The sequence below is a fragment of the Leucopleurus acutus genome (assembly GCF_964270905.1).
Source record: "Leucopleurus acutus genome assembly, chromosome: 1".
Taxonomy (NCBI): Eukaryota; Metazoa; Chordata; class Mammalia; order Artiodactyla; family Delphinidae; genus Leucopleurus; species Leucopleurus acutus.
In genome coordinates this window covers 165,782,836-165,810,615 of record NC_139142.1, presented here as the reverse complement: position 1 = coordinate 165,810,615, position 27,780 = coordinate 165,782,836, and the positions used below count along the sequence as shown (strand labels likewise).

Below are 27,780 nucleotides of genomic sequence, written 5' to 3'. Positions count from 1 at the left end.
ATGGCCTGGAACACCAATCTCCGCTGGCGGCTGCCGGTCATCTGCCTGCTCCTGCAGGTGGCCCTGGTGGTCCTCTTCGGCGTGTTCGTGCGCTATGACCTGGATGCCGACGCCCACTGGATCGAGGAGAGGATGTCCAGGAACATTTCCAGCGACTTGGACAACGAATTCTACTATCGGTACCCGAGTAAGTCCCACCACCTTGCAGGCCCAGCTGCGGCATATCCGAGCTGTCCCCACCGGGCTGAGGGCCCCGCCCGGCCTCACCTCCGCAGCCTGCTGCTCAGGAACATCGGGCAGGCAGGCGGGAGCGGAGGAGGAAATGCTGCCCACAGGCCCCCCTGCCCCGCCCCTCTTAGGCTCCCCACCAGGGGGACTTCCCAGTGTCTGGAGATCAAGCTTGGGAAGTGGCCCGATGTACACAAATTCCTTTCACCCCCTGAAAACTCACCGGGGAGAGCTCACTCCTTCCAGGTGCCGTCAGAGACCTCCAGCCTCCCTGTCAGAGAGCCCTTCCTGATATCTTCCAAAGACCTGAGTCTCATCTTGGTCACCAACCAGTGGGTGACTCTGGTTCCCTTGTCCAGCTGTACCCATGCTCTCCATGTTAAGGGGGTAGTTCCAATGTCGAGGGCTGCAGGGGTGGCTCATTGGCCTACCAGCCCTGCTGCTGGGAGAGGTGTGGGGGACCACGGCACCTACCACCTTTTAGCTTGGAGAGGGAGAAAGAGCACCCCTGAATTCTCTCGCATCTGTGGTGCTGTGGTTAAGAGCATGGCCCTGGAATCACCAGACCTCACCTCTATCATGGCTCTGCCATTAACCAGGTGGGTGGCCTTAGGCAAATGTCAACAATGCAGAAACTCAATTTCCTCATCTGTCCAGTGACGATAATAATAGATCCTACCTCCCAGGAGTGGGTTGAGACCTTGCACATAAAGCTCTGGCCTGGTGCTGGGCATGGAATCCTCACTTCATAATGCAGCAATTGCTAGAAGAGCACTAAACACAGAGGCCCTAGGATTCAGGAGTTAGAAGAACTGGCCCAAGGTCACTCGGGTCGGCCCAACCTCCAGACTCCCAGCCCAGGACTCTTTTCATGCCCTTGTGCTTTCTAGTTTTCCACACCATCTGCCAGCAGCCAAAGACAATCTTTCTAACTGTTGGTGCTCACATAGTCATGGACTGTTGGTTTTGGAACAGTCACCTACATAAACTGGTCTTCCCTCCATGGCTTATACACCCTCAGTAATGGGATTCTACCCATTGTACTCAGATCCAGTTAAATAAGTACACACATTCAGGATGGCAGCCTGCATGAAAAGAAGTAGAGGTGGAGGAGACTGTAGGCCCCGTGGGAGCCAGCCACATTAAGTGCCTCCCAAAAAGCCAGCAAAATCACAGGCTTCGTTAACAGAAATATGGTGCCTAAAAGAAGGGAGGTGAGAGAAGAGGGTGCCCAGCGTTGGTGACACCACAGCCTCTACTGGGCTCCACTCAGGGCCATGTTTTAAGAGATCTTGACAGCTGTAGCCTTGGAGTTTAGACTCCAAATCCACCTTTCACATTGCCCACTTCTGTGCTTCTTGGCGGGGGACTGACCCAGCAAATGGTGAGGCAGGCAAGCTTGAGACCCTCCTTTGCCTGTTTCACTCCTTCCCTCCAGCTCTTGCTTCTCTGTTGGCCACAGAGCCAGCCGCTTGGTAAAGCGTCAGGGCCAAGGCCTCCCATGGGCGTTTATAGGTCCCCCATGTGTCTGTGCAGTGGAAGGTCTCAAGATCCTCTAATAGGATCTACAGAACCACGCCAGTAGGGGGTACAATCCTCACATCTCCCCAGCTCCTATCCCCACTCTCTCCACACCCACCCACTTCCTTGCATGCATGCTCTACTTTTATTCACTCAGTGATCACTTATCTATAGGGTGGCCGTATAATTTATCAACCAAATGACACTTTGGAGAGTGAAGAGGTAGGAAATTTGTGCTAGTAGTAATTTGCCAGGACACAGGCATAAACCATGACTGTCTCAGCAAACCAGGGCTTATGGCCACTCTGGTCAGAGAGGTATACCCCGACACCGCAGGCCTCAGCAAGGGGTGCTCTGTGCAGAAGAGATCTGTGACAGCTTCCTGGAGAGCAGTGGGATGGTGAGGAGGGGAAAGCAGGGCAGTTAAGGGGTCCATGGAAAGAGCGTGCGGGGATGTGGGCTGAGCGGCTTAAGTTTGTGAAAAGACTGGGAGGGAGGTCGCTAAGCGGGATGAGGTAGTCCCAGCCATCAATGAGGGCCTTGAGTTTCTCCTGCCACGGCCGGAGCGCTCTTTGTCATCTGAGCAGGAAGTGACAGAGAGGAGAGGAGTGTAGGGAAAGAATCTCAGCCTCAGGATTCCTTGGCAAGGGCAGGAAGTAGTGGCAGCAACTCAAACCAACATGCAATCTCTCCATAAGTCATCACCGCCACCGCATGAGGAAGGCAATGTTATGACTCTCATTTTACAGGTGAGGAGACTAAGGCCAGAGAGGGGAAGTATCTTGCAAAAGTCACTCAGCTAGGAAACTAGTGAGCCAGAGTAGGAGCTCCGGGGACCTAAGCCCACCCTGCTACACTGCCCTCCTCCCCCTAGTCTCACCTTTCCCCTCTCTTCCTGCCCCTCTTGCTCCCAGTGGCCATGGTTAGGAGTTGGAGCCCAGGTGGGGCCCTGTGCCTGGATTCCTGGGCCTGAAGGCAATTCCCAGGGGCGGGGAGTGAGGGCAGCCCTTGTGGTACTTTCAGGATTCTTGGTTCCAGGCTGTCAACACCTGTGTGGGCCTCATTCTCGCCCAAGGGATTAGTGGAGTACACTGGGCATCTCGGTTTCCAGAGGAGTACCGCTCCAGCTGGCTCAGGCTGGGGCCCGGGAGTGCCTGAGGACAACTCCCCAAGCGTGGGCCCCTTGGCGGCAGGCACAGAACCAGCTGGGGACCTGCCCTGGCAGTGGCCTCAAAGGCCGTGCTGCAGGCACCGGCTGCTGAACATGAACTTCCTCCTGGGCTGGTGCTCTGGGGCCTGGGGGTCTCCAGGCAGTGTCTGGGGGAGGTTGGCCTGAGGAGGAGCCATCAGAGCCTCGGCTCTTGAAGCCTCCTGGGAAAACTAAGGGAGAAGGGAGATCACCCAAGGTAGAGGGTGCCACAGTTTCAAACCTGAAGGACTGTTTCATGAAACCGAGGCAACAAGGCTTGACCTGTGCTCCTGGGAACCTGAACCTCAGATTCAACTCCATTTAATAAAAGACCAATGTTCCCACAAGCAGAGGGCAGTGTAACCTGGTGGTTGACTTTGGAATTAAACAGATCTGGGTCCATCACTAAATGGAGTAAGCCACCTCCTTAACCATGCTGAGCCTCAGTATGCTCATCTGTGAAGTGGGAATGTTCTTTAATGCACAGGCTCTCCTGGAAGACTGAAGATGACGGGTGGCTGGGAGGGCACGTCTCATAGCATGAAAACAGAGGACAGTAAATGCTGGTATCGAGCTTACTCAGAAGGGAGTGAGTGCTCTGTTGCTGAAGGTGTTTAAGTGCAGGCTCAGCATCCCTTTAGAGATGTGGCCGAGGAATGTCTCTTCCAATATTAGTTTGAACTATTATAGCATTTAAATTCCTTTGTGCTCTCCCCACTTACAAGTGCTTTTTGCATGCTCTGTCAGGCAGGGAGTGTATTTGTTTCTATTTTATGGTGCTGGTGATGGAGGTTAGAGACTTGCCCAGCTGGTCAGTGGCACAGGCCGGGGCGAGGCCAAGCCCTCCCACTGCACAGCCAACCAGCTTCCCCCAGTCCCTGCCGCATTGCTACTCCCCAGCCACCTCCCCAGGAGGTTTTGCAGTGATGGGGTGGTTCTGTGGTCGGCTCTGAGGCATGGGGGAGGTGCGCACAGAGCCTTGGGGAATTGAGGGGCTGGCTGGTAGGTTTCAAAGGCAACAGGTTAGGCTGGGCTGGCCTTATAGAGCATGGGAAGGGCTGGTACCCAGGCTGCTGCAGGGCACCACTCCTGCTGTGCTGAGGCAGCAGAGGAGGGAGAGCTGCCATAGCCCGTCAGCATGGGAAGCTTTGTCCTCAGGCTTCAGAGATTTTTGAGACTTGGCCAGCTTCAGGCCAGCTTCATTAGGGACCCATAAGGAAGAGTGAGCAAGGCAGCGGGTGCAGAACAGCTGTGTACTGATGCCCCCTTGTGGCAGCTCTCAGAGCTGGACGCCAGGTGCCAGACTCGCCCTATCAGGGACCTCCCAGTGGAGAGCAGGTTCTGGGCTGGGCTGCTTGAGTCACTCCAGGCTGGGGAAGGAGGGGGGAGAGGGGAGGTGTCTTAACAACTTACTCTGTCCTCCAGCAAGTCGCCAACGCAATGCAAAGCACCTAGTCAGTCTTGAAAGAGAAAAAGAGAAGTATTACAGTAGCTAATATGATTGCACAACGGCTAAAGGGCCAGGCCTATGCCCAGGGCTTTGGTTGGATGACCAATTTAATGTGCACCACACACCTCTGAGCTCTGTTACTATCCCCCACTTTACAGAAAAAGAAACTGCAGATCAGAGAGGTATGTCCCTGCTGAAGTTCATGCACTCCGGACCTTCACACTATTTTTTTTTTTTTAAGATTTTTTTTTTTTTTGATGTGGACCATTTTTAAAGTCTTTATTGAATTTGTTACAATATTGCTTCCGTTTTATGTTTTGATTTTTTGGCCACAAGGCATGTGGGATCTTAGCTCCCCAACCAGGGATCGAACCCACACCCCCTGCATTGGAAGGCAAAGTCTTAACCACTGGACCTCCTGGGAAGTCCCCAGACCATTATTATTAAAAGCATTTTCAGTAGCATCAAACTTTATGAAATATAAGTTAATAAAGTGGTACTTCTAATGAGGACTTTGGGAGATAAAGAGAGATGAGCAAGAGAATGGATAGGGAAGATGCCCAAGGAGAGAGAAGCTGGCATCTGTGTGCCTGAGGTGGGGGGAGGAGAAAGAGACACCTGCAGAGAGGGTCAGAGACAGGTCAGGACAGCCAGGGAGTCACAGAGAAGGACAGAGAACTGGCCAGGTGGGGACAGTTAGGGAGAAGCCCTGGGAGGCTGAGGCCTCTCTTCTGCTCCACAGGGAGAACGAAGGCAGCCCTGAAACTGCACATCACCCCCCAGGAAGGCCGCCTCCAGTGCTCTTCGGCCCTGCCCCTGCCCGCATGCTTCCTCTGCCAAACAGCTGACACCCCGCTCCTTGAATGGCCCCCACCTTCTGTGATGCTACCTTTTTCCAGGGGTTCCCCCCACCTCCTTGCCAGCAGCTTCCCTGTCTGGTCTGTTAGCTTCAAGGCAAGCTAGCAGATCCTCAGCTTCTGGCTCCCACTCACCATTCCCACATTCCAGCTGCCAGCTCTGTCTGCAGGTCCGCCTGATCTCAGACCCCAGCTCCAAGTCCCAAGGCCAGGATCCATTCCTCCCACATTACCCTGCCCGACACTCACCGCCACCCCTGGGGTCATCTCAGACTCCCACAACCAGCGCTAGTCCCAGCACCTCCCTCCCACCCCCGCAACCTCCTCCTCCTTCCTTGTGTTTACCCACAGCTCTGCCCTCCTGCCACGTCCCCTCCCTGCTTTTGTAATTGTGGTCTGAATGTGTCTTCTCCCTCTCTTTCCAGTCTGTCACCCATCAGTTCTTCCCAAGAATAACCATAACACCGTGTATGGTGCTTCACATACATTAGCTCAGCTTCCTCCACAACAGTTAGAAACGTGATAAACCATGAAACATGATAATACATGAAATCAGCTGCACACATTGTGAACCTAAGCTGAGCTGCTGTTTGTTTGTGTAGGTCTGCACAAGAAGCGCAAAGCTCAGAGCACCGTACTGGGACGACACCCACAGCTCTCTTGCATCATCTGCTATGCCCTCAACCCTTACCCAGCAATGTGCCAGGGCCTCCTCTCTCAGCCTCGTCCAGGTAGCTGCTAGCCAAGGGGTCTATGGCTGTGGCCTGGGCCTCAGGGAAGCCTGCAGGGGAGACAGATGAGGGCAGATGGGGGCTGGCAAGCATAAGCATTGCCAGGCTGTGTGGGCACCAGGGCCTATCCGCCCAGTGGGTAGGAGACTTTGGACGGTAGAAGGCCTGCAGCCTCCTCTGATGATGAAATCCCACCTGGGCCCTAGGCTGGCATATCTGGGTGCTGCTGAGATCATGACAGTAACCATTCATTCATTCATTCATTCATTCCTGGATTTTTATGGGGCATCTACCTGGGCACTCTCATAGACAATGGAGAATACCAGAGCGAACAAAACAGGCTTGGCCTTGCCTTCCTGGAGCTTTATAGCCTGGTGGGCTAGACAAACAAACCTAACTACAAATTGTAATAAGAACTAGAATAGAAAGAAGAGGGTGCTGTGAGGGAAAGAACCAAGTTTAAACTCAGGGGTCAGGAAGGCCTCTGTGATGAGGTGACATTTTGCCAAGATCTGCAGGAAGAGAAGTTGCTTGGCCATTCTGTGGGAACAGCATCCCAGGTGGAGGGACCACCACGGGCAAAGACCCGGAGTGGGACCGAGCACAAGGGAGGCCAGTGACGCGGGGCCACAGGAGGGAGGGGAGGACTGAGGAAAGGAAGAATGAGGAGGCAGGCGGGTAGGCCAGGTCTGGTGGGCTCTGCAGTTCACTTTTATTCAAAAAATGTTTTAATTTGGAAATCATTCCAAATTTACAAAAAGTTGCTAAGACAAAAATAGTACAAAGAACACTGTATACTCTTTAACTCCGATTAAGCTATCTGCTCTTCTCTCTCTCTCTCTCTCTCTCTTTTCCCACATAAACACAAGCACATACACACACTTACTTTTTCCCTGAACTACTTGAGAGTCAGTTGTACACATCATGGTCTTGTAGCCTTAATTACTCCACAATGTTTCCTAAGAATAGAGGTATTCTCTTCTATAACCACAGTGATCAATTTCATAAATTTACATTGCACAGTACTTTAATATACTGTCCCTATATAATTTTGTCAGTTGGCTCAGTAACAACCTTTGTAGCACTCTCCTGCACCTGCACCCACCCCCCACCCCAGCCAAGTCCAGGATCCAGTCTAGTGTTAGGTGTTGAATTTATTTGACCTGTCTCTTTAGCCTCTTTTTTTTTTTTAACATCTTTATTGGAGTATAATTGCTTTACAATGTTGTGTTAGTTTTTGCTGAATAACAAAGTGAATCAGCTATACGTATACATATATCTCCGTATCCCCTCCCTCTTGTGCCTCTCTCCCACCCTCTCTATCCCACCCCTCTAGGTGGTCTCAAAACACTGAGTTGGTCTCCCTGTGCTATGCAGCTGCTTCCCACTAGCTATCTATTTTGCATTTGGTAGTGTATATATGGCAATGCTACTCTCTCACTTCATCCCAGCTTACCCTTCCCTCTCCCTCTTTAGCCTCTTTAATCTGGACCATTCCTGTGCATGTAAAGCACCTAGCACAGGGTCTGTCCCATAATAGATGCTCAAAATGGGCAGCCTTTCTTTATCTTTTACGATATCGATTTTTTTCAAGAATACAGCCTCACCCCTTTCTAATAACATGTTGCTCATTTTTTGTCTGATGTTTCCTCACGGTTAGAGTGGGATTATGCATTCTCAGCCAGAGCACCACAGAGGTGATATGTCCTTTTCAGAGTATCTCCCTAAAGGAGCACATTGTCCATCTGTCCCTCACTGGTGATGTTCATTTTGATCACCCAGTCAAGAAGTTGCCCAATTTCTCTGCCGTATAATTACTGGGTGCTTTTTCCCCTCCCTTGCAACTCATAAGCAGTCTATAGGGAGACCCTTTTAAGACAAGGCAAATGTCCTGCTCTTCATAAAAATTTGTCCCTGGATTTCAGCATCCACTGATGGAATCTTTGCTGTGAAAATTATGATTTTCCAACTTCAGCGCTCATTCCACATTTAACTGTCAGGCTGGCAGCATACTGCTGTAAGCAAGAGCCCTCCCTGCTATCTCATTTATTTATTTACCTATTCTGAGTTCCTGTTTTTTTATGGTTTTAATTTGTTATGGTAACCTAATTATTTTGGTGCTCAAATTGTCCCAGAATTGGCCAATGAGAGCGCTTCCATCTGGCCCCTGTGTCCTGTGACACCTGTGGTAGTTCCTTTTAGTGGCTTATACTTTTGTAGCTGTCTTTGCTTCTCAAAGCTCTTTGCCTTCTGTTATTTTCTGGGAATCTAGAACCATGCAATGTTAGCCCTAGGAGGACACTTGAGATCATTCTAATCCATCCCTTTAGTTTTATCACTGAGAAAACTGAGGCTCTGAGAGGGGAAGTGGCTTGTCTTTTCTTTCTTTCTCCCTTCCTTTCTTTCTTTCTCCCTTCCTATCTTCCTTCCTTCCTTTCTTTTTTGCTGCACCATGCGGGATCTTAGTTCCCTGACCAGGGATCGAACCCACGCCCCCTGCAGTGGAAGCGCAAAGTCTTAACCACTGGACCGCCAAGGAAGTCCTGGAAGTAGCTTGTCGAGGCCACACTGTGAATTGGTAGAAGGGTTGGGCCAGAACTGAGAATTAGACTATACCTAAGTAACAATAAATGATAATCAAGTAGCAATAAATAATGACATGCCCATTTGGAGCATCTATTATGGGATAGACACTGTGCTAGGTGCTTTACGTACACATCTGCATTTAATCTCTGCAACATCTCTGAGTAAGCATTGCAGAAGGTGCTGAGAATCAAGTATGTTAAGTGACTTTCCAGAGACATCTAATTCAGGTCTCAGTGATGCTGGAAGGTGTGCTTGCTGGGAGTGGGGGTGGGATGTGGCGCTGCTTCTGGGGGTGATCAACTGAGGAGCATGGCCAGTCAAGGGACTCCTAGGCTAGATAAGACTAACTTCTCCATAGTAGAAGAATGGAGTTGAGGGGGCAAGGCCCTAGACCCTGGGTGTAATCTACAGCCTGGCCCCAGTTTGAAATGCCTAGCTGCCCATGCCCACCCTTGGTGAGAGTGGTGAGGGGGAGCTGTCATCTCCCGAGGGGGACCTCAGGCATTTCTTGGCCTTAAAACCCAGTGGTCTAAGTGGTCTAAAGTCGGGGGGCCCACCTCTGTTCCCCTAGACCAGTCCACTCCAGAAGGTCTTTTTGTTTTTAATTGAAGTATAGTCGATTTACAATGTTAGGTTAGTTTCTGGTGTACAGCAAAGTGATTCAGTTATACATATATAAAAATATATTTTTTCTTTTTTTAAATAAATTTTTTAAAAATAAGTTTATTTATTTATTTATGGCTGCGTTGGGTCTTCGTTGCTGCGCTCAGGCTCTCTCGAGTTGTGTAGAGTAGGGGCTACTCTTCATTGCGGTGCTTGGGCTTCTCATTGTGGTGGTGCAGAGCACGGGCTCTAGGCACGCGGGCTTCAATAGTCGCACCACGTGGGCTCAATAGTTGTGGTGTGCAGGCTCAATACTTGTGGCTCACAGGCTTAGTTGCCACAAGCATGTGGGATCTTCCTGGATCAGGGACTGAACCCATGTCCCCTGCATTGGCAGGTGGATTCTTAACCACTGCACCACCAGGGAAGTCCATTCTTTTTCATTTTCTTTCCTTTACGGTTTATTACAGGCTATTGAATATATTGAATAGTTTCAATATAGTTTCAATCGTTTCTATTCAATATATTGAATAGAAGTATTGAATAGTTCCCTTTGCTATACAGTAGGACCTTGTTTATCTGTTTTATACATAGTAGTTTGTATCTTATGACTTGATGGGGGTAGTAATGGCTCCTCTACTTGCAGTAGAGCCATTCATTACTGCGCCTAGCCTCAGGATCCAGATGCGGGCATGGCGGGACCGGCTTCGGGGGCGGCCCGCCCCGGCCAGCGGCAGGGAAGACACAGGCTCTATGTCAGGCGGAGCTGACCCAGACCCAGGGCTACGGCGGGTCTTCGCCGGGCCGCCAAGACCCTCGGCTGCGCTTTCCCCGCAGGCTTCCAGGACGTGCACGTGATGATCTTCGTGGGCTTCGGCTTCCTCATGACCTTCCTGCAGCGCTACGGCTACAGCGCCGTGGGCTTCAACTTCCTGCTGGCGGCCTTCGGCATCCAGTGGGCGCTGCTCATGCAGGGATGGTTCCACTCCTTTGACGGACGCTACATTCTCTTGGGCGTGGAGAAGTAAGCGCGGCGCCGGCGGCGGGGCGGGCACAGTGGGCGGGGCCCCGGGTGAGGGGAGGGTCCAGGGGCGGAGCCCGGCGCTTGGGGCTGTGAGCTGGGTCCTCATCGTCCATCCAGGGTACCCGGGGCCCTGCGACATACACCACACACACTCGCTCACTCACTTCCTGATCAACGAGTCCCCAAGGTGGGAGTTCTAATGGTGTCCAAGTGCTGTTGGAGGCTTTCCCTCCTCCTAAGACGCAGGCTGCAGGGACACAAGGCCAGGCTTCTTCTCTCCAGGGGCCAGAGCCAGACCCTCCCCTTTGACACATCAAACATCAAAATTGCCCTGAGAAACCTCAGCCCATGGAACCCATGGAGGGGGCGGTGTTGCGGGTGGCAGAGGAGGGGAAGGAGTGTGGGGCTGCCTGAACCAGCCTCCTAAGGTTCATTGTGGACGGAATGGGGTGCTTCTCCCTGCCTTGCCCTCTCCCTGACTTGCCCGTATCCCCACCCACGGAACAGGCATAGGAAAGAGCTGAGGCAGGTGTGGAGACCGAAGACTGAAGCCCCTCCCTGCCTCAGCCTCCAGGGGGCACCTTATCCCCATCTCTTCTCACCTCTGTCCACATCACTTTTCTCTGTGATAATCTCTTGGTCTGGTGAATACCCCCACCCCCTCATATCAGGTAATTCAGCTCCTCCCTCTGTCTGAGGAGACCTCCTAGGAGCCTCAGTGTATCCCTCCCCCCAACACCACCACCAGGTTATACAATAAATTTGCCAACTTGCCAAAAACCAAGTTGCCAAGCAGTCACTTCACTGAATGTGTCATTTATCAAACTCTCTAGGCCATGGCAACTTGTGAAACCTATAGCAATTTGTGTTGCATGGGAGAAAATCAGAAAACCAAGTCCACAGAAAGGGTTTAGAGGCAAATTGTTATAAACCACGTTTAAAGTGCAAATCCCTGCTGTCACATATAGGGCACCAACCAGGTATCATAAGCCAGGTGCCTGAAATTTTAAACATATGCCAAATATTTGCAAAATATTAATTCACTTAAGCCAGTTAGTGACTCCATGAATTAAGAGAAACAGGAAAAATAGTCGACTAGATAGGAAATGTTTCGGAACCAAGAAGTCAGTCTTTTTGTATATAAAATCCGTGACATGCATATCACTCTACTGTTTAAGATACACAAGAAATTCTCATTTCCAAAGCCATAGACCCAAAGCATAAAAAATATCTGTAATATATTTAATTGGCCACCACAGCAAAATAGCTATGGCTAAATGCTTTTTAAAATGTTCAAAGGGAATTATTGTAAACTTTTGTGAGTTAAGTTTTTTGAACCAGTTATTTAACAAGTTAGTCATTTGACAACTTGAGTTTTGGCCAATTGGTTTTCAGGGAAATGATTTTCACCAACTGAGCCAGAGCTGATCTCTGGTGCCCAGGGCTGAGATGAGCATGTCGCCCCCAGACCTGACCTGTGGACCCTTCTCCTGGCTTCTGTCCTGTCCCTGCTGCCGAGTCCTCCAGATCGTACCTGTCACTCCAGGGTAGTTCCCCTCTGCAGGTTCTGCCTGAGAGGTGAAATCCAGATCTCCATCTCCTGGGAGCTGATGGCCCAGGTGTGGGCTTTGGTACTCTCCCTCTCACTCCTTCCTAGTGGTCACCTCTGTCAGATGGTCTTCTGGCTGCAGTTATGGGAATTGGGGCAAATAACTCGGCCTCTCTAAGCCTCCATTTCCCATCATTGGTTCGGGTGTGGTACAGGAGGGCCTGAGCAGTACTGAGCAGGCATTTAGGTGCCTGGCACTTAGCAGCTGTCATTGTTCATGCAGCCAGGCCCTGGGGACTCAGCAGTGAACAAGGCTCATAGTGAAGCGTACATTCCAGTGAACATCTTTTGTCTGGGGAGGGACCCTGAGGGAACAGTGCCCTGCCCCCACTCCACGCACTGACCCTACAATCAGCTGGCTTCTTACTTCTCACCTCCTGATTCACACACACACACACACACACACACACACAGACACACACCTGAACGTGGGGGAGGGGCACTCCCCTGGATGTGACTGCCTTAAGGAAGTAGTAGCCCTTGCTGTACTTACACGAACCCCAATTAACAACGCTCATGACTCGGAGAGCCACGCTGAGAGTCTACCTTTGAATCCAGGACAGCGTTGCTGCTGGCAGGGCCCACAGAGGCCTGGGTTAGGCAAAGCGGACACACGGATGGAAACAGGGTCTCCTCTGACCACATGATGTCCGCCTCTGCTGGCTGGCTGGGCTTTCAGGGTCCACACTTAAGGAGCGCCTATGTGCCCCGCTGCCTCCATTCTCTCTGTTGGCCTTTCTGCCCCCTCCCTCCACCCAGCCTCCGGCTCCCTACTGCCTGCAGGAAGGCCCCTCTCTCTTTCCTGGACACATATCCTCTCTCCCAAGTAAGGTGAGGAGGAGGTCACGATAACTCAAACCCAAGCAAGGCCCTGGTAGCCAGCAGGAGAGGTGTGTGCACAGTGAGAGATAAGGATTCGGAGGCAGAGACCACATCTGGTTAGAGGAATTGGGGAAGGCTTCCTGAAGAGGAGGCAGGTGAGAAGAGGTTCTGGAAGGGCAGGTAGAATATGGAGGGCAGGGCAAGGCCCCAAATATGGGCCACATTCAACAACAGCAGCCAGACCACTTGGATGCCTTAAACGCAAGCTGCCTGCAAGGAGGGGTGGGGGCCTGAGATGGGGCCCGCAAAGGAAGGGTGTGGCATCTAGTATGTACCACTGCTGTGCTGGATACTTCACATGCTATTTCTTTCAATTCTTTTTTTTTTTTTTTTTTTTGCTGTACGTGGGCCTCTCACTGTTGTGGCCTCTCCCGTTGCGGAGCACAGACTCCAGACGCGCAGGCTCAGTGGCCATGGCTCACGGGCCCAGCCGCTCCATGGCATGTGGGATCTTCCCGGACCGGGGCACGAACCCGTGTCCCCTGCATCGGCAGGTGGACTCTCAACCACTGCGCCACCAGGGAAGCCCTCTTTCAATTCTTAGAGTAGCTCTAAGATGCTATGTGCCCATTACCACAGATGATGAAACTGAGGCTCAGAAAGTTTAAACCGCAAGCCCAAACCCACAAGTGACCAAAGTCTAGGTTCAACCCCAGGGCTTGGAGTGCCACTTCTTGCTGTGGCCTCAGCCCCTCCCCTGACCTGTCTCCCCACAGCCTCATCAATGCGGACTTCTGCGTGGGCTCTGTCTGTGTCGCCTTTGGGGCAGTTCTGGGCAAAGTCAGCCCTGTCCAGCTCCTCATCATGACTCTCTTCCAAGTGACCCTCTTCTCAGTGAATGAGTTCATTCTCCTCAGCCTGCTAGAGGTGAGCAGGGGTCAGAACAGGGATGGGGGTGGAAGGGACACTTGGGTGGGGGCAGGAGGGGGACAGAGAAAGAGAGAGCTGGGGAGACATGCCAGCTGAATTCAATTCAAGCTTGGCAAGTCACTTACCCTTCTGAATCTCAGTTTCCTCATCTGTAAAGCGGGAGTAATGACATTTATTGGGCAGGAATGATAGTCCACCTGGTACATCAGTCCACCAGCTAGGCAGAGAAGTGGTTCCTCACATGTTGATTTCCTCTCTTCTTTCTCTTTCCTGTATATCAGATGGAAAGAATGGGATGTTCCTGCACATCCTCTTCCACACACATATTCCCACACATTTCTCTGCCAAGAAAAAGGCACAGTACATTGAAGGGGCACATCAGTAAGAAAAGTTCCCAGGGGAGTGGCCAAGGTGGATATGTATAGCTTCACAGGTTGCACAACTCCAGAGGTGCCATTCACATGGACCTCTATGGCAGGAATGATGCCCCCTGGAGTTGGCCAATTCACTGGCCCAGGTAAGGGGCACCTTAGGCTGCTGACTCTTGCTCAGACACCTCTTTGGTATATTTGCAGGTGTAGGGATTATTCAGGGACCCCATCCATTTCTTAGCCCCCAGCTCCTCTATATTTGGACTCTGCCTGAAAACCCCCAGGATTTTGGGGGTTTTTTTGTTTTTTAATACAAAAGTTTATTTCTCAGAAGCAGGGAGATCAGGGCTTGTATAGTGGTTCCTCAGTATCATCTGGGATCCAGGACCCTAATCTTTTTTGTTCCACTATTGTGAGCACATGATTTCCATTCTTTTTCTTTCCTTTTTTTTTCGGCCATGCTGTGCACACAGGATCTTAGTTCCCCAACCAGGGATCGAACCCATGCCCCCTGCAGTGGAAGCACAGAGTCTTAACCACTGGGCCACCAGGGAAGTCCCGCTGCCAGGGTTTTTGTTTTCAGGCCCCCCTACATTCAATCATTCATTTTGTCATTTTTTTTCAGCCACCAGACTAGTCCAAGCCACCATATCCCTTCCTCCTGACTCATCTCCCTGTCTTCATCCTTTTTTTTTTTTTTTTTTGGCCGCGCCAGGCATGTGGGACCTTAGTTCCCCTACCAGGGATTGAACCCACGCCCCCTGCAGTGGAGGTGCAGAGTTTTAACTACTGGATGGCCAGGGAAGTAAGTCCCTCGCTGGCTTCATCCTTGCCCCACCCACCACCTCAGGCTAATCTCCACCAGCAGCCATGGTGACCTGTTAATAATGCATATAAGACCATTCCCCGGATTAAAACACTGGTTTTTAAATTTTCACTTCAAATAAAATCCAAACTTGTTATAAGGCCCTAAATGTTCTGGTCCCAGCCTTTTCTCCAAGCTTATCATCTACTGTCTCCCCATCTTTCTGTGCTCTGGCCATACCCTGCTGTCTGCTCTTCCAACACACCAAGCTTGGTTCCACCTCAGGGCCTTTGTACTTGCTGTTCCCTTTACCTGGAATGCTCATCCCCCCACCCCAGTCCTTTTTTTGTGGTCTAAACTGGAATCTCACCTATTCAGAGAGGCCCTCCCAGATTCTCCTACCCAGTGTTGCCTTCTACCTTACCTCTTCCCAGTCACTCTCTCTCTCATTGCCTTAATTTATCTTGTTCATAGCATGTATCCTTATATGATAAGGATGGGAAACCTTATCTTATCTGGACAGTCTCTATTCCTGGCACCTGACCCAATGCCTAATAAGTTCTCAAGAAATATTTGTCGAGGGAATGAATTTTGGAGTCTAACTGCATGTCAGGCAATGCTCCAGGCACTAGGATACAGAGGTGAGCAGGACTCATGTTTCGATCCGAAGGAGCTCACAGTCTAGTGAGGGGGCCAGGAAGCAAATAGACAGTGACCATGCAGTGAGACAAGGATTGAGCTCCAGGGCTAGGTGGCCTGGAGGGAGGGGAGGAAGGCCTGAACCAGCACCTGGCAGGTCAGGGAGGCTTCCTGGAGGAAGAGATATCAAATCTAGAAGTCAAGTAGGAGATAACCAGGCAAAGGAATGAGCAAGGGCATTTGAGGCAGAGGAAACGGGGTAGGGAGACGAACATGGATCTTCAGACTTTAAGAGGCTGTGTTAAAGAGTCTCAACTTTTTTGTTTGTTTGTTTTTGCCTGCACCATGCGGCATGTGAGATCTTAGTTCCCCAACCAGGGATCGAACCCGAGTCCCCTGCATTGGAAGCGCAGAGTCTTAACCACTGGACCACCAGGGAAGTCCCAAAGAGTCTCCACTTTACCATGAGGGCAGTCGGGAGTTATGGAAGGTTTCAGGCAGGAGAGTGACATGGTCAGACACATGTAATGGAAATGTCACTTTGGCTGTGGTGAAGAGAACAGTTGGAGGCAAAGGGTCCAGTTAGGAGGCTGTTTTAGTCACGCTGGTGAGAGATAATGGGACCGGGTTAGTACAAGGAGAAGAAAGTGGATGATACAAGAGTTATAAGGAAGGTGAACAAATAGACCTTGGAGACCGGTTGGGGTGGGTAGAGAGAAAGAAGTGAGGCTAGGTGAGGGGGTACACAGTGGGGTCAACAGATGAGATCTGAAATTGGCTGAGAAGTAGTATCCTGGGTGTGAATTTAGAGGCAGAGAAGGCTCCTTTCGCCCTCAAAACCCCTCCCTGATCTGCTGCAGAAATTCTTTCAATCCATGACAGTCTTTTGGCCTCTCTTTGAGCCAAGTTTAAACACAATAATGACTGCTGACAGTTAAGGAGCACTTGCCTTGCCTGGGCCCTGCTCTGAATGCTTCACGTGGGTTATCTCATTTAATTCTCATCTCTGAGATAGACACAATTATTACCCCCATGTTACAGATGAGAAGACTGACACTCAGAGAGGGTAAGGGGCTCCCCAAAGGTCACATAGCTAGTAGAGGCACCCACCAGGCTGGGAGTCAGGAAACTCAGCTCTGTCAACTATTCAACAGCTAGCTCTGTGACCTTGGACACAAGGTTGGGTTTCCCATCTAAAGCGAAGAAGCGAGTCTGTGATTCTGATGGAGATTTCCTGAGTGGGGAAGAAGAGGAAGATGAAGAGAGGGGAGGTTGGGGGCAGGGAGGAAGACTAAATCGGTCAATCATCCACCCCTGTGGAGTGCCACATGCTTGCCAAGTGCTTTACACAAGTTGTCTAGTTTCATCCTCAAGACAGCTCTGCTAAGTCACTAGGACCTGCCCCACTTTGTAAAGGAGGAACTTGAGACTTAAGGTCCAGAGGTGCAGTGGGCTGAGTCGGGTAGGGCAGGAGGCCCAGGAATGGACAGACGGGGAGGGCACCAAATCTGCCTGCTCTGACTCTGGGGGACAGGGGAGAGGAGAGGGGATGGGGCGGACGGTGGGAGGTTGGCTGGGAGGTTGGAGGGCAAGGAGCATGATAGAATGCAGGGGAGACAGGTAATGGCAGTCCGGATGGGGTGGTGTTGGGCCAGGAGTGGTGTGTAGGAGGAAATGTGGAGAGGGGAGACCCCAGAGGGCAGCGGCGAGGTCCCAGAAATTAAGATAAGCTGGAAACTAGTGGGTGACAGACTAGATAGGGCGCTGCCCTGGGTCCTAGCTTGGCTTTACCTCTTCCAGCTGTGTGACTGAGCAAGTCCTTTCCAGGCCTGGGTTCCCCATCTGGCCATAAACCTCATCTGTTGGGTGAGGATGCCCTGGCATTTTGCTGACAGGCCTACAGCCTGGGTTCATGGATCCCCCTCTTAATTTTTTTATTGAAGTATAGCTGTACAGGGGATCCCCACTTTCTCCCCTTCCCAGTTGATTGGTCTATAAGGGGCCCTAGGCTCCCTCCTGTAGCCTGTGGAGTCAAAAGACAGCTGAACTTCTGTCTGTGGGTAGGGGGAGGTGGGAGAGCGCTCTGAGGAGGGAGAGAGAGGAGGTGTCAGAGTCTTACAGGCCCCTTGTACCCCAGGTGAAGGATGCAGGGGGCTCCATGACCATCCACACATTCGGCGCCTACTTTGGGCTCACAGTGACCTGGATCCTCTACCGACCCAACCTATATCAGAGCAAGGACAGGCCAAGTTCTGTGTACCACTCGGACCTCTTTGCCATGATCGGTGAGAGCTTCCATAATGATTGAGGGCCGCCTTGATGACTGAGGGCTGCCATGTCGGGTGAGGACCACTGTGACGGGTGAAGGTCACCATGAGCAGTTCAGGCTGCCATGTTCACAGCTGATCCCCATGCGCTCTGTGAGGTGGCTGCCGGCTCCCTTTGGAGGAAGTGCAGAGAGAGGTCGCCTATAGATACTTCCAGGATCCCAGATACTTGTCCCTTTCCCCCATGGGGCTGGAAGAAGTTGGTCAGTCATCCTGTGTGTTCCCTAGGATGTCCCAGGGCAGACACAGTGGTAACCAGGAACTGTTCACTCCATCCCTAGGCTAGGCAAGGTGTACATTCCTATTTCCAGCGTCCATTCATTCCAGAGAATACGTATCAGCCACCCTCTCTGGTCTCTTAAAACCCAGCCCTGCCTCCAAGGAGCGCCTCACAGTGTAGTAGAGAGATGGCCATGCCACCAGATAATCTCCCTACAGTGGAGAAAAGGATTCTCCCTCAAGGTGCTGTGGAAGCCAGTGGGAGGCATTTTGCCCAGTTATGGGGTCAAGGTAGACTTCCTGGAGCAGAGTGGAAGGCTCAGTGGGAGTTAGGTAGTAAGTAAGGCAGGGAGGGCCTTCTAAGAAGATCCCAGCATGAATAAAGCTGCAGGGGTGGGAAATAGCTGGGGCGTGTGAGTCATCTGACATCTCTGTAGCTAAAGGACAGGACGTCTGCCTGAGCTCCGTTGGGCCCATCTAACACCTCTTCTCCCGGGCCCACCGGCCCTGTCTGGTCTGGCCAGGCACCCTCTTCCTGTGGATGTACTGGCCCAGCTTCAACTCAGCTGTGTCCAATCACGGAGACGCCCAGCACCGAGCTGTCATCAACACCTACTGCTCCTTGGCAGCCTGTGTGCTCACTGCGGTGGCGCTGTCCAGCGTCCTGCATAAGAAGGGCAAGCTGGATATGGTGAGCGTGGGACGGGGGAGCAGTGGGGAGCCTTGGGGGGAGCTGCGGCCACAACTGCCTGTGCCCAGTGGGCACTGATCACCATGCCCCGCCGACAGCGCTGTGAAGCAGGCAGCATAAGGGTTATCGCACCCATCTTGCAGATGAAGAAACGGAAGCTCCGGGAGAAATGATTTGTCCAGATGACATAGCTGGCTTTAGGCAGAGTCCAGAACCACATTCTTGGATGTTCTATTATGCCGGCTGCTCTGGATGAACTGGCTCCTCTCGTTCTCCTCCCCACAGCCTGGGTGCTGACAGCTCTTCTGGACTGAGCACCTCCCCTCTGCCAACTTCTGATCCTCCAGACACTGGCCCTCAGCCTTTCTAGCACTGCTTTCACCTGCCCTATCCCACATACTAAAGGGGGGAATCCCTTCGATGCATTTGGGAGGTTTGTGGGAATGTGGTGTTGCCCAGTGTCCTTCATATCACGCCACTGGGACATGTGTTTCTGTCATTAGCGGGAGGGGCCAAACCCCATGGGTGTTGGTAGATTTTTCTGTAAAAAGACAACCACCTCTCTATTTGCCATTCTGACACTAGCTTCTAGACATGGGCACATGTGTGTCGAGACACTGCCAGGAGTACCCGTTATTCCGGGACACAGCCTCGAGCCCCTGGATGCACTGGCTGATCACTGCACAGAGAGGTGGGGACTCAGGAAGCAGGGGGAAAAGAATCAGACACGCTGACGTGGGCACATGCAGGGAGGGACATGGAATAGGGTCAAGGTCAGGGGCTGTGGCTCCACGAAGACCTGGATCGAGACACCTTTCTGCCCCTTGCTAGCTGTGTGGTCTTCAGCAAGTCCATTAACCCCCCTGTGCCTCAATTTCCTCATCTGCAAACGTCAAAAGATAACTGTACTTACCTCTTGGGCTTGTTGTGGAGAGGAAACAACATCCCCACAAGCCAGCGACACAGTCCATGGCGCAGGTAGGCGCTCAGAGAGTCAGCTGGTGCTGGTGTAGGCTCACAGAGTCTGACATGGGTGCGTGTGAATGAATAGACCCCAGGGGTGCTTGACATTGGCACATGGGCACGTAGAGAACATCAGACATGCAAATCTGGGCACACAGGGATGTGTGGCAGCCAGATACAAAGGGAACATGCAGATGTGCTGATGGAACTCATTGGCATGGACACAAGAACACTGATTTGTGCACACGGAAAAAGCCCAGAGCGCTGGTGTGGGTGGCACATGTGCAGAGAACACAGGGGTGGCTGTCCGAAGCCTGGGCCCAGGCTGGAGCTCTCCGCAGTCTCCTAGCTTGCTGAGATGCACTCTGAGCCAGCCCTGGCTCCCAGGTGGCACCCACGCATAGGAGGTCAACTTGGGCTATGGGTCAGCTCCTCCAGGACGCTACTCTGGGAGAGGACTGAGTTCCTGCCCGCTCTGCCTGCCCTGCTCAGGTGCACATCCAGAACGCCACGCTCGCGGGAGGGGTGGCCGTGGGCACCGCCGCCGAGATGATGCTCATGCCTTACGGCTCCCTCATCATCGGCTTCATCTGCGGCATCATCTCCACCCTGGGTTTTGTGTACCTGACGGTGAGGGCCCCAGGCCAGGGGCTGGGGGCTGGAGAATGCTGGGGTCTCTGTGTTCCTGACAGTGGGGGGCGGTCCCTAGGGAGGGGGTGGGGGACTGGGGAATCCGGGGTCTCTCTGTATTTGGAGCCTCCAGAATCCTGGCCTCCCCACATCGTGCCACAGCCCCCTGCCTGAGCAGCACCTATCTCCCCTTTCCAGCCATTCCTGGAGTCCCGGCTGCGCATCCAGGACACGTGTGGCATTCACAACCTGCATGGCATGCCCGGCATCATAGGTGGCATTGTGGGTGCTGTGACGGCAGCCTCTGCCAACACTGAGCTGTATGGGCAGGAAGGGTAAGAATGGAGGAGGTAGAGGGAGGTTGAGCTCCCTCCTTCCTTCTCCATTCCTCCTTCCTACTGTTCCTTTCGGGTCCAAGACTGTGTCTCTATCCCCTTTCTTGCCCAGTCTGGACCACTATTTCATGGGCCTTCTCTCCTCAACCTCTGTCCTTCCATAAGGATCTTAGAGATCATCTGGTCTTTCCAGTGCCCCCATTTTGTAGACAGGAAGGCTGAGGCCCAGGGGTTATTGAGCCTTGGTGTCCACTCATGTGTGGGGTGGCAGCAGGCGGTGACTTGGCCTCTCCGTGGGGCCCTGACCTGCCCCCTCTTTCCACCCCAGGCTTGCCTTTGCCTTTGGCTTTGGAAGTTCCACACTGAGCTGGAACGCAAGCACACAGGGCAAGTTCCAGGCTGCTGGTCTCTTTGTGTCGCTGGCCATGGCCCTGGTGGGCGGCATCATCGTAGGTGAGTGGGACTGGCTGGGCCAGAGAAGGTGGGGCCTGTGGTTGGGGGACCTAAGAGTGTGTGCCAGAGGTCAGCTGAGGCTCCCAGAAACCCTTTGTCTCTGCACTTATAGCGGTGAGACTGAGGGGATTTTTCCGTCAAGGGAAAGGGCTGGGTAGGTAGAGAAGTTATCCCTGACCTCCAACTTCCTTTAGGGGTCATTTTGAAATTGCCATTCTGGGGACAAGCCGCTGATGAGAACTGCTTTGAGGATGCAATCTACTGGGAGGTGAGTTTTACTGACTTGTCCCCTCACACAAGGGTGGCTGCCTTCCCCTCTCCCTGGACCACATCAGCTGGGCTGGGGCCTGGGAAGCAGGAAGCTGAGGGTTGGGGGACAGAGCCTGTGTCATCCTGCTCCTTTATCCAGGAGGCTGTGTCTCCTGGGGGTTGAAGGCTTCATTCTAGAGCATTCTAGAGTAATTCCCAAAGCCTAGTCCCCTGTGCTCCCCAGAGCAGAAGCACCACCTGGGAACTCGTGAGAAATATAAATTCTCAAGTCCCACCCAAAGCTCCTGATTTCACAGCTCAAGAGGTGGGGCCCAGCACTGTTTACAAGCCCTCCACCTGACTCTGATGAAAAACTCATCTGTGAACCACTGCCCAAGACCAGTGGGTTTGGGTCCTTACATGCACATTGGAATCACCTGGAGAGCTTTAAAAGCTTTCCAAGCTCAGGTCTCAGCCTCCAGAGACTTGGAGTTAATTGGTCTTGTGAAGGGCCTGGGCATTAGAATTTTTCAGTACTTAAAACCTCCCAGGTGAATCTAATATACAGCCTGGGTTCAGAATCACAGTGCAGTGCTTAGCCTCTGTATCCATAAGAACCACCTGGAAAAACTCAGTTTCCCAGAGGCTAGCCCAGAAATTCCATTTCAGTAGGGCCTGGGACTCTGCATGGGAACAAGCTCCCAGGTGGTCTTATACTAACACTTCTCCCAGCATCCAGAGAAGTGTCAGTACAAAAATCCAACTTGAGAAACATTGTTCTAGAAGCTGAAAGTAGTAGAATGTCACAGAACTCAGTTTCTTTAAAAACATGCCACAGGGCTTCCCTGGTGGCGCAGTGGTTGAGAGTCCGCCTGCCGATGCAGAGGACACCGGTTCGTGCCCCGGTCTGGGAAGGTCCCACATGCCGCAGAGCGGCTGGGCCCGTGAGCCATGGCCGCTGAGCCTGCGCGTCCGGAGCCTGTGCTCCGCAACGGGAGAGGCCACAACAGTGAGAGGCCCACGTACAGCAAAAAACAAAAAACAAAAAACATGCCACAGTCTGGGCTTTCTGTGACATCAGGATGGCCTTCCTCCCCACGAATCATTATTAGAGGTATTTACCTGCATTAGGTGATGGAGGATGACATAGAGGGCCCTTCTTGCCTCCTGCACTTCCCCCTCCTGACAAGGGCAAGGACCTAGCCTGTGTCTGTGGCCCCTGAGACAAGGGTCTGCCCATCATGGTCCTTCATTTGGCTTTGTATTATTTTATTACTGAAGTATGGTTGAATTACAGTATTATATTAGTTTCAGATGTACAGCATAGTGATTCAATATTCTAATAGATTATACTCTATTTAAAGTTATTATAAAATAATAGTTATATTTCCCTGTGCTGTATACTATATCCTTGTAGCTTATTTTATACATGGTGGTTTGTACCTCTTAATCCCCTACCCCATCTGGCCCCTCCTCCCTTCCCTCTCCCCACTGGTAACCACTAGTTTGTTCTCTGTATCTGTGAGTCTGTTTCTGTTCTGTTATATTCATTCGTTCATTTCATGTTTTAGGTTCCACATATAAGTGATAACGTACAGTATTTGTCTTTCTCTGATTTATTTCACTAAGCATAACACCCTCCAGGTCCATCTATGTTGTTACAAATGGCAGAAATTCATTCTTTTTTATGGCCGAGTAATATTCCATTCTCTCTATATACCACGTCTTCTTCTTTATCTGCTTATCTGTTGTTGAACACTTAGGTTGCTTCCATATCTTGGCTATTGTAAATAATGCTGCTATGCACATTGGGGTGCATATATCTTTTCAAATTAATGTTTCCATTTTCTTCAGATATGTATCCAGCAGTGGAATTGCTGGATCATATAGCAGTTCTATTTTTAGTTTTTTGAGGAACTTCCATACTGTTCTCCATAGTGGCTGCACCAATTTTCATTCCCACCAACAGTGTCCAAGGGTTCCCTTTTCTCACATCCTCACCAACGTTTGTTATTTGTAGACTTTCTGATGATAGCCATTCTGACAGGTGTGAGGTGATAGCTCATTGTGGTTTTGATTTGCATCTCTTATGATTAGTTGGCTCTGTATTTTTAAAATCATACCAGAAGTTTTCAGGGTAATCCAATTTTATGTACATAACTAATAAGCCTTTTCAATTCACTCTCTTTAAATTATTTTTTAAATTATAACATGAATAGAAGCTCATTAAAGAAAATCTGGAAATAGAGAAAAATAGAAAGAAATCCCATCACCCTCATTCAAGCACTATTAATAGTCTCGATATATTTCCTTCCAGCCCTTTTTTTAAAATCAGCATTGATTTTTCATACATAGCTGAGATGATATTATACTCGATTTGGTATCCTGCTCTTGTTCTTTATCTCTCTATCATAAGAAGTGTTTTGTGTTATTACATTCTGAATAAACTTTATTTTTTTAGCAGTGTAATTATTTTCACTCTATATTTGAAGTCAGAACTTAAACTATTTCAGACACCACAATTAGAAACCACACAGATTTAATGCTGATGAAATAAACTAAAAAACATTATCAATTCCCATATGTAGAAGTTCTCTCTTGTTTTATTTTTTTTCTTTTCTTTTTTTTTTTTGGCCATTGCACAGCTTGTGGGATCCTAGTTTCCCAACCAGGGATTGAACTGGGGCGGCCGCAGCAGTGGAAGCTCCAAGTCCTAACCACTGGACCACCAGGGAATTCCCTCTTGGTTCCGTTTTGATCTTTATAATTTATTCTAAGTTCACACCTTCTCCGTGCTGTATACTCTTCAGCAGTGCTCAGTTTCAAGTAATATAATTCCGTGTCGATGGAAGTAAGCCACCATCAAGCCATTCCCATGGCCCCTGGCCTCTGGGTAGTCTACCTGGGAGATAAGGTGGCTTCCCAGAGGACAGAAGTGAGACAGATATTCCCCAGGACAACAGATGAGGGAGTCTTTAGGATCAAATCTGAGCCTTGAGGCCAAGGTTGGGCTGATCTGCCCCACCCCTACTGCACCTACCAGTCCACTTCTGGCTTCCCCTGCATCTCCCCCTACCTCACTTTTGGACCTGTCCGCGCTTCAGGGAGCTTGCCGTGCTGCCTCTCACTTGGCACACTGCTACGCCTCTTTCAAAATGTGTGTTCAGCACAATGGAATCCCCCCAGGCTGGGTTATCAGTCTCTTGCGTGCATTTACAACTCTTACTGTCACTGTGCACTTCATTTGAATGCCTTCCCATTGCTCTAGTGGGTCAAGGACTGTGCCTTGGCCTTGCAGTGCCCTAGCACCCTGGACAGTGGCTAAGTGAACTAGAAGCCAGATACCTGTGTGAAAGACTGCCCTGCTTTGCGGCATGCAAACTGCACGGTGATCACAAGGTGGCGCCCGCCACACACTATTTGCTGCTCCTGACTTGCCCAGGCTGTTCTAGTTCCACCAGGTACACCTGCCCGGCCTGGGGCAGGGCCCTCGGAGCTGCCTCCTCTCTCTGCAGATGCCCAAGGACCAGAAGAGTATTGTCTTCCGTTCTGAGGACCCCACCCTCAAGCCCTCAGAACCTTAAACTCCCAGGGCAAGTGAGAAGCAGGTGAGCATGGGCTTGGCTTGTCAGTGGGGGCCCAACTCTGGGAATCAGATGCCACCAGCAAAGGGGCAAAAAGAAAGCATCAAGAAATGAGGATGTGAGCTCCCACACCCCCCTACCCACCCACCCACAGCGGCATGCTGGGGTTGGTGGGAGAGGCACTCAGAGTCAGACTATGTGCCTACTGGACAGACACGGTAATTTGTGGAAAGCACCCTGGACTGGAAGAGTGACTTTGAGGAACTCTTCACCCCAGAGACTGAGCCTCACTTTCCTCATTTATAAAAGTGGAGATGACAGGTCTGGCTCTGTTCAGTAGATCAACTCAGGCGAGACCCTTCCTTCCTTCCTTATCTCTCTCTCCTTCCTTTTTTTCCATCAACTAACATTTCCTTGCTCCCTCTGTGGAATGCACCAAGCCCTTTCTCATGTCTTTTGCATCTGACCCTTCAGAGATCTCTACAGACAGGTGCAGTTACTTCCCTCTTTTTAATAGATGAGGAAATTAAGGCTCAGAGATGTTCAGGATCTTCAAAGCCACACAGCGCAAGTGGAGGAACTGGGGTCTCTCCAGGTCGCTATCATTGCTCTTATCGTAGTTATCTGACCTCTTCAAAGACCAGAGTTTGGAAAGAGCTGTGTCTGGGACACAGGCTGAGTGATGTGGCAGGAGAGGATGCTGGGGTTTAAGGAAAGAGAAAAGAGAGGCTGTCACCGGTTGCTTCTAATGCGGCCCATCTCGTTCAGAAAAGGAAAAGGTGCCCGAGGGGCTACTGCAGAACATGACAGTGGCCCGCTGCTGTTGGCTCTCTCCCTGCAGCCTCCACAGACTGTTCCAGCGTTCCCCCAAGGAGCCAGTGCTGATCAAGCTGGGAACAAAAGAGCAAGGCGAGCGGCACTCCACCTGCTGGCCCGGTCCAGGGTGCTTCCATCTCTCCCTCCGCCTTCATCCCAGGGGACCTGCCTGAGAATGGAGGAGGAGCTATAGACAAAGTGGGCATCCAAGCCAGGTTCTGGCTGCAGGAAGCCTGCCACCAGGGGTCTTGGTGGCCACAGCCTGAGAAAAGCAGGCAGGAGTGGGGCTGGGGGCTGGAGGTGGACCTGAGCCCTCCTATGAGACAACGTAGCTGCCAACCACCGACTGCTGGGCTCTTCCACTCCCTTCCTGCCCCTCAGCCAGTATCTCCCATGCCCCCTGAAACCTCCAGGCCTCTCTGTGCCATGCAGATGGTAGCCTCCGTGAATAAAACGTTCTTGGTGTTCTTTGTAGAATGGGTATTAATGCTCCAACAGGGCCAGCTTGAGGGAGAAAAAGACCCAAGAAACCTCCTGCCTCAGTCCTGACCTCCCACCCCAAGCTGCCGCTCACACTGCAAGGAAAATCATCCCAGGCTGAAGAGGAAGAATTCAGGGTGCTGGAGTCTGCCCAGCCTGGAGCCCGCCCCCACCCTCCCCCAGCAGGGCTCAGCTTTTGTACTGGGATCTTTCCCCAAGGCCCCTCCTTACTTCACATCAGCCACCCCAGAAACACCCATTTTGTGAAACTACCATGCCCACTGTGCCCTCCATGTGACCCGGCTCCCTTTCAAGGGCACTCAGGCAGGTGAGAGAGTAGAGAGATAGGGCTTTTGTGGCCAATTCCCTTCCCCCAACCCTTCCTGCCTTCCTCCCTGCCATGCCAGTCCTGCTTTCCCTCCACATTGGGAGAATGTTGCAGTAATTCAGATCTTCCATCACTTATTAAGGCCTGCCACCACACAGGGTTCCTGCCTTCAGGGGGCTCACAGTGTAGCTGGGGGATTAAACTGACATCCAGAATCCACCCAAAACTCTGGCAGGCATTCAATGCCCAGGTGGCTTACCAGAGTGGGCCACCTGTGCAGGGTTTTGGAGGCTGAATAGGAGTTTACCAGAAGGATGGCAAAGGGACAGCCTGGGCAGAGACCCAGGGATGGGAATCAGCATGGCAAGGTTTGGTATGGCTAAAAAGGAGGTGAGGCAAAAGTGTGCCAGCTGGAGAATAAGAAGCAGAATCCAGATCCTTTGTGGAGCAAAGACTCCAGGAAGAAGGGGTGAGGGGAGAGGGAGGAGAAGGTCTCTCCTGCCTCCAAATCGCCCTCCCCGTCCGCCTCGCAATTCACACGTACATACGCACTCAGGCCTTCATTCCGCTTGCCAGAGGAGCGGGAGGAGGCGGCGGGGAGGAGGAGCTGAAATGCAACCTATTCATGTTCCCGAGATGTAACACCCCTCATTTTCCATGCTGGGTAAAGACAAAAACCCTTTACAACCTGTTTCTGGAACTTGTCAGCAGCTGCCAAGAGGAGCGTGTTAATTAAACGTCGGCAAAGATGGAAGCCGGAGGCCCCGGCTCTAATTGGACAGTTTGCTTCACCGGATTGAAAAACATTGTGACAAAGAAGGAGGTGCGCGGCGGCTCGGCAGGGGTGCGGCGTGGCGGGGAGGGGAGCGGCGGCTTTGATTTCAGCTGATCCTCACCCCAGCCTCCCTCCCCCTGCAGAGCTGGCCCAGCCCAGCCAGCCCAGCCCGGCACGCCCACGGAGGGCCTGGGAGGGGCGGCGGCGCCGGAGAGGTACGGGTGGAGGAGATCCCCGAAGCCTGACGGCCCTGAGGTCCCGCTGGCAGTCTCGCCCAGTAGTAGGCCCAGACAAGGACCAGGCTTTGGGGGCTCTGGGGGGGCCCCTTCCCCTGATGACACGACCTGGGTTCTGGTGGCTGTGCAGGGAGGGCACCGAACACAAGGGTCCGGCAGTTGCCTCAGGGTAATATAGAGGTTGCCCTGGGAGCCCAAGCCCAGGCCTCAGCAGGGAGAGACCTGAGTCTGGACCGACCCCTGTTGCCCAAACTAGCTCTGGGTCACGTGATTGGGGATGAGGTCTTTAAAATGTTGGCAACTGGGAGGCTTATACTGGGAGGCTTATC

General features: G+C 51.7%; 1 protein-coding gene across 1 annotated transcript; it reads left to right on the top strand.

Moving 5' to 3' along the window:
• Nucleotides 1-27,460, top strand: RHCG (Rh family C glycoprotein; the record flags this gene model as incomplete). The annotated part of the gene is made up of 10 exons (XM_082850696.1): nucleotides 1-187; nucleotides 10,003-10,189; nucleotides 13,397-13,547; nucleotides 17,503-17,650; nucleotides 18,436-18,602; nucleotides 20,058-20,195; nucleotides 20,394-20,530; nucleotides 20,859-20,983; nucleotides 21,178-21,251; nucleotides 27,359-27,460. 10 exons carry the CDS (start codon nucleotides 1-3, stop codon nucleotides 27,458-27,460), a joined length of 1,416 nt encoding a protein of 471 aa, XP_082706822.1.
• Between the last annotated feature and the right edge of the window lie 320 nt (nucleotides 27,461-27,780).